Here is a 10,000-nt window from a genome sequence, read left to right as displayed (position 1 = left end):
ACGGTCAATGCACCACCTCCACCACCACCACCACCTCCACCAGTCACATCAGCTGCATGTCCAACACAACAGCCCAGCTAGAGCTACAGCCACTACTACTACAGACACCACGCTAGAGAGGAAAGACTATGAGTCCTTAAGGGGTACACTACCGCTACCGTACAAACCCACCTTCTGTGAGTATGAGTACCAGACTACGTCACTAGAGCCCTACGACTTTGGCCTGGTCCACTATCCATATTAGATACTTTTTGAAATAAATTCTGATCTGATAATATTTTTTAAATATACTTTTGAAAAAAACTCTGATCTGTAAATATAAACAAATATAAAAATCAAAGAAATTCTCATCTGATAATATTTTTTAAATATACTTTTTTATGAAACTCAGATTTTATAATATTTTTAAAATACACTTTTGCAAATAACTTCTGATCTGATAACATTTTTTAAAAGATACTTTTTGAAATTGAAATTGAAATTTATTTGTGTATTTTCTGTTTAGAAATACAATTGAAGTAAACATTTAGTTGTTTCTTTTTTTCAAAATGTAACCCTTCTGCTAAACCCCCCTATATATTTCTCTAACCTCCTAAATCCTTCACCATATTTATTGTTTTAAATAATAACAAATAAAAATAAATCAACTTTTGATTCAAAAATGTGTTTGTGGCAAAACATTTTTATTTCCTGTCCCCTATATACAGTATATATATATATACTATCTACCTGTTCTATTAGCAGATTTTCTGAACTATAGTTCTTCAGGCCATTTCTCTATCAGTGAACCACTGTTTAGCAAACAAGGTCAGATTAGACATCGCAACACTTTCTTCTGTTTTGACATGATGTCATACTATACATGTACTGAGCTCAGTAGTGATATTATGATGTCATACTATACATGTACTGAGCTCAGTAGTGATATTATGATGTCATACTATACATGTAGTGATATTATGATGTCATACTATACATGTACTGAGCTCAGTAGTAATATTATGATGTCATACTATACATGTACTGAGCTCAGTAGTAATATTATGATGTCATACTATACATGTACTGAGCTCAGTAGTGATATTATGATGTCATACTATACATGTACTGAGCTCAGTAGTGATATTATGATGTCATACTATACATGTACTTAGCTCAGTTGTGATATTATGATGTCATACTAAACATGTACTGAGCTCAGTAGTGATATTATGATGTCATACTAAACATGTACTGAGCTCAGTAGTGATATTATTGTGTCAAACTATACATGTACTGAGCTCAGTAGTGATATTATGATGTCATACTAAACATGTACTGAGCTCAGTAGTGATATTATGATGTCATACTAAACATGTACTGAGCTCAGTAGTGATATTATGATGTCATACTAAACATGTACTGAGCTCAGTAGTGATATTATGATGTCATACTAAACATGTACTGAGCTCAGTAGTGATATTATGATGTCATACTATACATGTACTGAGCTCAGTAGTGATATTATTGTGTCAAACTATACATGTACTAAGCTCAGTAGTGATATTATGATGTCATACTAAACATGTACTGAGCTCAGTAGTGATATTATGATGTCATACTAAACATGTACTGAGCTCAGTAGTGATATTATTGTGTCAAACTATACATGTACTGAGCTCAGTAGTGATATTATGATGTCATACTAAACATGTACTGAGCTCAGTAGTGATATTATGATGTCATACTAAACATGTACTGAGCTCAGTAGTGATATTATGATGTCATACTAAACATGTACTGAGCTCAGTAGTGATATTATGATGTCATACTAAACATGTACTGAGCTCAGTAGTGATATTATGATGTCATACTATACATGTACTGAGCTCAGTAGTGATATTATTGTGTCAAATATACATGTACTAAGCTCAGTAGTGATATTATGATGTCATACTATACATGTACTGAGCTCAGTAGTGATATTATAGTGTCATACTATACATGTACTGAGCTCAGTAGTAATATTATGATGTCATACTATACATGTACTGAGCTCAGTAGTAATATTATGATGTCATACTATACATGCGTCTGGGTCCTGGTGAAAAGTAGGGAACGGGGACGTAGCCTACGACTCATCGATAAATAACGGCATTCGTTATCTAAAAACATCTTCCTGCACAACTACTGATTGTCCTTCCACCTAGTAGTCTCTTCTCACTATGGTGTGCGTCAGAAATGGCACCCTATTCCCTATGTAGTGTACTGCTTTTGACCAGAGCCCTGTGGGACCTTGCTAAATGAAATACACTATGTAAGGTATAGGCTACCATTTGCCACGTGTTTCTATGGAAACATAAAGAGCAACAACGCCAGGACAACGCCAGGACGCAACCGCCTTCACTCATGGCAGGGAGTGAAGGCGGTTGTTTTTAACTGTGTTTTAACACTTAGTTACATAATGAGCTGCTCCACTGCTAAATTAACACGCTGCTGTTAATTGTGATTCTACATTTTAGGGCATGCTGTGTGTGTGTGTGTGTGTCTGTCTGGATCTACGTGTATGTGTGTGTGTGTGTGTGTGTGTGTGTGTGTGTGTGTGTGTGTGTGCCTGTGTCTGTGTCTGTGTCTGTATCTCTGTGTGTGTGTGTGTGTGTGTGTGTGTGTTACTGCATGCTGGCTTATTCTCCCTCAGGTAATAATCATGATGAAGTTCTGCATCGTGCTGAACTAATCTACCCACTGCCCCTTTGTTTGTTTCCCTCTGTGTGAGTGTTTGTTTTTGTGTGTGTATGTGTGTGTGTGTGTGTGTGTGTGTGTGTGTGTGTGTGTGTGTGTTGTGTGTGTCTGTGTCTGTGTGTGTGTGTGTGTGTGTGTGTGTGTGTGTGTGTGTGTGTGTGTGTGTGATGGGTTGGTTCTTCTAACCTTGCGGGGAAGATTCTCCCTCATGGGGACATTTCCCACATCCCCATGAGGACTAAGACTATGTTAAGCTGAGGGGTTTGGTTTAGGTTTAAGAGGGTTTCTGTTTCTGCTGTTGTAAAACCTTTTGTTGCACAGGCCTATTGCAACATTCTGCCCTGTTTCTATATGGTACATCAGACTGGTCTGGAGAGGGTGGGAGAACATGAGAGGTCTATAGGGGTATATAAGGGTATATAGGGGTCTATAGGGGTCTATAGGGGTATATAGGGGTCTATAGGGGTATATAGAGGTCTATAGGGGTCTATAGGGGTATATAGAGGTCTATAGGGGTCTATAGGAGTCTATAGGGGTCTATAGGGGTCTATAGGAGTCTATATGGGTCTAAATCAAATCAAATCAAATCAAATTTTATTTGTCACATACACATGGTTAGCAGATGTTAATGCGAGTGTAGCGAAATGCTTGTGCTTCTAGTTCCGACAATGCAGTAATAACAAGTAATCTAACTAACAATTCCAAAACTACTGTCTTGTACACAGTGTAAGGGGATAAAGAATATGTACATAAGGATATATGAATGAGTGATGGTACAGAGCAGCATAGGCAAGATACAGTAGATGGTATCGGGTACAGTATGTACAAATGAGATGAGTATGTAAACAAAGTGGCATAGTATAGTATAAAGTGGCTAGTGATACATGTATTACATAAGGATACCGTCGATGATATAGAGTACAGTATATACGTATGCGTATGAGATGAATAATGTAGGGTAAGTAACATTTATATAAGGTAGCATTGTTTAAAGTGGCTAGTGATATATTTACATCATTTCCCATCAATTCCCATTATTAAAGTGGCTGGAGTTGAGTCAGTGTCAGTGTGTTGGCAGCAGCCACTCAGTGTTAGTGGTGGCTGTTTAACAGTCTGATGGCCTTGAGATAGAAGCTGTTTTTCAGTCTCTCGGTCCCAGCTTTGATGCACCTGTACTGACCTCGCCTTCTGGATGATAGCGGGGTGAACAGGCAGTGGCTCGGGTGGTTGATGTCCTTGATGATCTTTATGGCCTTCCTGTGACATCGGGTGGTGTAGGTGTCCTGGAGGGCAGGTAGTTTGCCCCCGGTGATGCATTGTGCAGACCTCACTACCCTCTGGAGAGCCTTACGGTTGAGGGCGGTGCAGTTGCCATACCAGGCGGTGATACAGCCCGCCAGGATGCTCTCGATTGTGCATCTGTAGAAGTTTGTGAGTGCTTTTGGTGACAAGCCGAATTTCTTCAGCCTCCTGAGGTTGAAGAGGCGCTGCTGCGCCTTCTTCACGATGCTGTCTGTGTGAGTGGACCAATTCAGTTTGTCTGTGATGTGTATGCCGAGGAACTTAAAACTTGCTACCCTCTCCACTACTGTTCCATCGATGTGGATAGGGGGGTGTTCCCTCTGCTGTTTCCTGAAGTCCACAATCATCTCCTTAGTTTTGTTGACGTTGAGTGTGAGGTTGTTTTCCTGACACCACACTCCGAGGGCCCTCACCTCCTCCCTGTAGGCCGTCTCATCGTTGTTGGTAATCAAGCCTACCACTGTTGTGTCGTCCGCAAACTTGATGATTGAGTTGGAGGCGTGCGTGGCCACGCAGTCGTGGGTGAACAGGGAGTACAGGAGAGGGCTCAGAACGCAACCTTGTGGGGCCCCAGTGTTGAGGATCAGCGGGGAGGAGATGTTGTTGCCTACCCTCACCACCTGGGGGCGGCCCGTCAGGAAGTCCAGTACCCAGTTACACAGGGCGGGGTCGAGACCCAGGGTCTCGAGCTTGATGACGAGCTTGGAGGGTACTATGGTGTTGAATGCCGAGCTGTAGTCGATGAACAGCATTCTCACATAGGTATTCCTCTTGTCCAGATGGGTTAGGGCAGTGTGCAGTGTGGTTGAGATTGCATCGTCTGTGGACCTATTTGGGCGGTAAGCAAATTGGAGTGGGTCTAGGGTGTCAGGTAGGGTGGAGGTGATATGGTCCTTGACTAGTCTCTCAAAGCACTTCATGATGACGGATGTGGGTCTGTAGGGGTCTATAGGAGTCTATAGAGGTCTATAGGGGTCTATAGGGGTCTATAGGAGTCTATAGAGGTCTATAGGAGTCTATAGGGGTCTATAGGAGTCTATATGGGTCTATAGGGGTCTGTAGGGGTCTATAGGAGTCTATAGAGGTCTATAGGGGTCTATAGGGGTCTATAGGAGTCTATAGAGGTCTATAGGGGTCTATAGGAGTCTATAGGGGTCTATAGGGGTCTATAGAGGTCTATAGGGGTCTATAGGGTCTATAGGGGTCTATAGAGGTCTATAGGGGTTTATAGGGGTCTATAGGGGTCTATAGGGGTCACTCATCACAGTTCAACAGGAGGAACACACTTTTTAATAAAGTGCTGAGGGTAAAAAAGTTGAATTTTAAAAACAAATATTATAAAATCACAATAATGCATGTGAACTGAATCAGTGAAATTAATAGATATATAATGAAACAAGTGAGTACATAATTGAAAGTCCCACCAAGGGATGACAGGATTAAGTTCTACAAAGATAAGTGATATGATACAATTAAATATAAAATATAAAAAAAGATTATACCAGATTGAGCAAATAGATACATACATTTTCTGTTGAACTTCCTCCTCATGTCGGTGGCCCTTCCAGCTCTCTTAATTAGGCCCTCACTAACTCCCACAGTCAATGCTTTCTCCTGCTCTCTTCCATTCATACCTAAGGGTTAGGGTTAGAATTACGGTTAGGGTAAGCGTACAGGGTTAGTGGTTAGGTTTAAGGTTAGGAGTTGGATTTAGGTTTGGGTTAAGGTTTGGGTTAAGGCTTCGGGTTAAGGTTAGGGTTAAGGTTAAGGGTTAGGTTTAGGGTTAGAGGTTAGGGTTACAGGATAGGGTTAGGTTTAGGGGTTAGGGGAAATATGATTTTGAATGGAAAATAGTTATAGGTCCCCACGAGGATAGATGCACATAAAATATATGTGTGTGTTGTGCCTTGCCACTTGGTGCTGTGCTACGGAGCATAGATAATTACAAGAACAGCTTCATTCCCTTCTGTCTGCTTCATATCTGAGTAATCTGGGATTGGTACCAACGTCACATTTTGGACGTGTAAATGAATGATATCGGACTATAGCCATTGACTATTGAAGACTGTATCTTAGAAATGCCCAATGACTTTAGTCCAACTGTAGTTCAACCATCCTTCAACTGTAGTTCAACCATCCCTCAACTGTAGTTCAACCATCCCTCAACTGTATTTCAACCATCCTTCAACTGTAGTTCAACCATCCTTCAACTGTATTTCAACCATCCTTCAACTGTAGTTCAACCATCCCTCAACTGTAGTTCAACCATCCCTCAACTGTAGTTCAACCATCCTTCAACTGTAGTTCCACCATCCCTCAACTGTAGTTCAACCATCCCTCAACTGTAGTTCCACCATCCCTCAACTGTAGTTCAACCATCCCTCAACTGTAGTTCCACCATCCCTCAACTGTAGTTCAACCATCCCTCAACTGTAGTTCAACCATCCCTCAACTGTTGTTCAACCATCCCTCAACTGTTTACCAAAAAGTGTTGCTGTTTGAATCCCAGATTTCCCCTTTAACATCAACTATAGTGTCTCTGCTTTAGCCAAATTCTGACATAACCTGTAATTTATAACTTGTTATTATGGTCTGGTTGTAGTTTATAACCAGTTATTATAGCCTGGTTGTAGTTTATAACCAGTTATTATAGTCTGGTTGTAGTTTAGAACCAGTTATTATAGTCTGATTGTAGTTTATAACCAGCTACTATAGTCTGGTTGTAGTTTATAACCAGTTATTATAGTCTGGTTGTAGTTTATAACCAGTTATTATAGTCTGGTTGTAGTTTATAACCAGTTATTATAGTCTGGTTGTAGTTTATAACCAGTTATTATAGTCTGGTTGTAGTTTATAACCAGTTATTATAGTCTGGTTGTAGTTTATAACCAGTTATTATAGTCTGGTTGTAGTTTATAACCAGTTATTATAGTCTGGTTGTAGTTTAGAACCAGTTATTATAGTCTGATTGTAGTTTATAACCAGCTATTATAGTCTGGTTGTAGTTTATAACCAGTTATTATAGTCTGGTTGTAGTTTATAACCAGTTATTATAGTCTGGTTGTAGTTTATAACCAGTTATTATAGTCTGGTTGTAGTTTATAACCAGTTATTATAGTCTGGTTGTAGTTTATAACCAGTTATTATAGTCTGGTTGTAGTTTATAACCAGTTATTATAGTCTGGTTGTAGTTTATAATTAGGGCCATGAGGTTTTTCTGGACAGACCATATAAGGACAGTTAAAACACCAGGAGTGCATCCCAAATGGCACCCTAGTCCCTATAGTGTTCACATAAGGCCCTGGTCAAAAGTTGTGCACTACTTACGGTATAGGTTGCCATTTGGGACATAACCTGGGTGCTAATGGCCATGATGATTATTTAAAAATGTACAGAATAAAAGAGTAAGAGAAAAGGGATATACACCATTTGTCTAACAAGTGTGTTTTCTCTTGCCTTGCAGCCCACAAAAGGATTTGCTAGCTCGTTCCGAGTGGACCTACCAGAGACAGCGTGAATTTGCACAATAGAGAACTGGCCAACAGTGCGACAACGTTAGTGAAAGAGAAAGAGAAAGAGAGAGAGAAAACAACCAAACACAAAGAAATCTGTGACAACAAGACCATGGGCTTGTTTTGAAACTTCATTATCTGGTTCTGGCCAGCTAGAACAGAACCTTTCATCTCCATCACCACGGGAGACAGCAGGACAAAGTACTGGAGAAAGAACTCTAGAACTGCAGATGTAGAACAGAAGAACTCTAGAACTGGAGCTGTGGAAGTGAAGAACTCTAGAACTGGAGCTGTGGAAGTGAAGAATTCTAGAACTAGAACTGTAGAACAGAAGAACTCCAGAACTGGAGCTGTGGAACTGAAGAACTCTAGAACTAGAATTGTAGAACAGAAGAACTCTAGATCTAGAACTGTAGAACAGAAGAACTCTAGAACTGGAACTGTAGAACAGAAGAACTCTAGAACTGGAACTGTAGAAGAGAAGAACTCTAGAACTGGAACTGTAGAACAAAGGTGTAGAAGGAACTTCCAGGACCATAGTTGGCCTTAATTTCATCTCAGCAGGCCTGAGACCCCGGGCCCAAAGCCAAAGGACGAACGATGGAAGAAAACGACTGTGTTTAAGAAAGGGATGCAGGGAGGACGTATCAATTGGACTTATAAACCAAGGATTACAAAAATAGACAATAGACAAAGAGGAATCAAAGAAAGACTGATGAACAACACAAACAGACGTTTTGTTGTCGGTGACTAGGGGGGTTCGTGGCCATGGGGTACGCCCCCCCCCCCCCCCTCTAGTCCATCTGTGTGTGCCTGTTTACACAAAAAAGTAATGTTTCTGTACAAACTTCAACCAACCATCACTATGAGCCCTTTAGCTGTTTCTACTGTCACCACTACACCAACTGTACAGGAATGAAGGATGAGAGGGGGAGAGGGAAATGGAGGGATAGAGATGGAGTGTGAGAGAGTGAGAGAGACAGACACAGAGAGAGAGAGAGAGAGAGAGAGAGAGAAAACCCCAGAAATGATGCGAACTATTATACAAAATCAATATCTCTACTTGACTGTTTTTATAACTTCTCTGTTTTTTTTCCTGTTGTTTTCTCTGTGCGGTCCAAGTGTTCTGAATCTCCAGTATTCTGACTTTATAGTAAAGAACAACGACAACACAGATGGCCTACAACACGGCTAGTTGAGTTCCTGCTTCTTTGGGCGACCTCCCTCCATAACATTGGTCTGAGAGGAACTTCACAAACCAGAGAAATGTTGTGGTTTATATCATGTGTGCAAAGTGTTTCCTGTGCTATTTTAAAGCTTAGCCTATAAATGAATATACATCTCTCTCTCTCTATATATATATATATATATACATATATATACATGTCTATATATAAGATATACTTTTCTGAAACTGTGTAACCATTGGTTAGTTTCTTATCCACCATGCAGTACTGTCAATACCAACTGATACCAAGTGCTAAAAACAAGAACTTGTATTCATTAAACATTGAGGGCGTGGCTTCACTATGCAAAGACTCCGCCCCTTCACTCCAACCAAGGTTAAGGCTGATGGTTTTTATATCCTCATTTTTGGTGACGCTCGACTTCTGAATAGTTGTAATGCATTATAACTATATTACTAGATCCTTTTGGATGCAGTCGTAAGGCGTTATGAAACTGTCTTCCTAACACTGGCGCTTTGCAATATGGTGTTGTGAATACCTTCATAAGGGAAACAGATCCTCTATATGGTGTTATGAATACCTTCATAAGGGAAACAGATATTCTCTATGGTGTTATGAGTACCTTCATAAGGGAAACAGATCTTCTATATGGTGTTATGAGTACCTTCATAAGGGAAACAGATCTTCTATATGGTGTTATGAGTACCTTCAAAAGGGAAACAGATATTCTATATGGTGTTATGAGTACCTTCATAAGGGAAACAGATCTTCTATATGGTGTTATGAGTACCTTCATAAGGGAAACAGATATTCTATATGGCATTATGGATACGTTCATAAGGGAAACAGATCGTCATAAGAAGCAGCTCTATGGAGAGCAGAGATGGGCAACGCTGGTCCTTGTGGAGCCTGAATGTCTTTCACACAAAACTTAAATGCACACAATTTGTTTAACACACCTAGTCTACCAGATCTAGATCAGACACTGGTTTCCTGGTTTAACACACCTAGTCTACCAGATCTAGATCAGACACTGGTTTCCTGGTTTAACACACCTAGTCTACCAGATCTAGATCAGACACTGGTTTCCTGGTTTAACACACCTAGTCTACCAGATCTAGATCAGACACTGGTTTCCTGGTTTGACACACCTAGTCTACCAGATCTAGATCAGACACTGGTTTCCTGGTTTAACACACCTAGTCTACCAGATCTAGATCAGACACTGGTTTCCTGGTTTGACACACCTAGTCTACCAGATCTAGATCAGACACTGGT

General features: G+C 40.3%; 1 protein-coding gene across 7 annotated transcripts in view; it reads left to right on the top strand.

Moving 5' to 3' along the window:
* Positions 1 to 9,124, top strand: part of LOC139419123 (protocadherin-10-like) — a 36,521-nt gene extending 27,397 nt beyond the window's left edge. For 3 of the 7 annotated variants that reach the window (XM_071169073.1, XM_071169072.1, XM_071169070.1), the window contains one exon: positions 7,487 to 9,124. In XM_071169073.1, coding sequence (XP_071025174.1) covers positions 7,487 to 7,506 — 20 coding nt within the window. In that variant the 3' untranslated portion in view covers positions 7,507 to 9,124. Of the gene's footprint in view, positions 653 to 7,486 lie in introns of those variants that run through there. The other 4 variants (XM_071169069.1, XM_071169068.1, XM_071169066.1 and 1 more) reach the window with 4 other exon arrangements.
* The last annotated feature ends 876 nt before the right edge of the window (positions 9,125 to 10,000 follow it).

Source organism: Oncorhynchus clarkii, chromosome 10 (genome assembly GCF_045791955.1).
Source record: "Oncorhynchus clarkii lewisi isolate Uvic-CL-2024 chromosome 10, UVic_Ocla_1.0, whole genome shotgun sequence".
Classification (NCBI taxonomy): Eukaryota; Metazoa; Chordata; class Actinopteri; order Salmoniformes; family Salmonidae; genus Oncorhynchus; species Oncorhynchus clarkii.
This window is presented reverse-complemented; position numbering and strand designations above follow the sequence as displayed.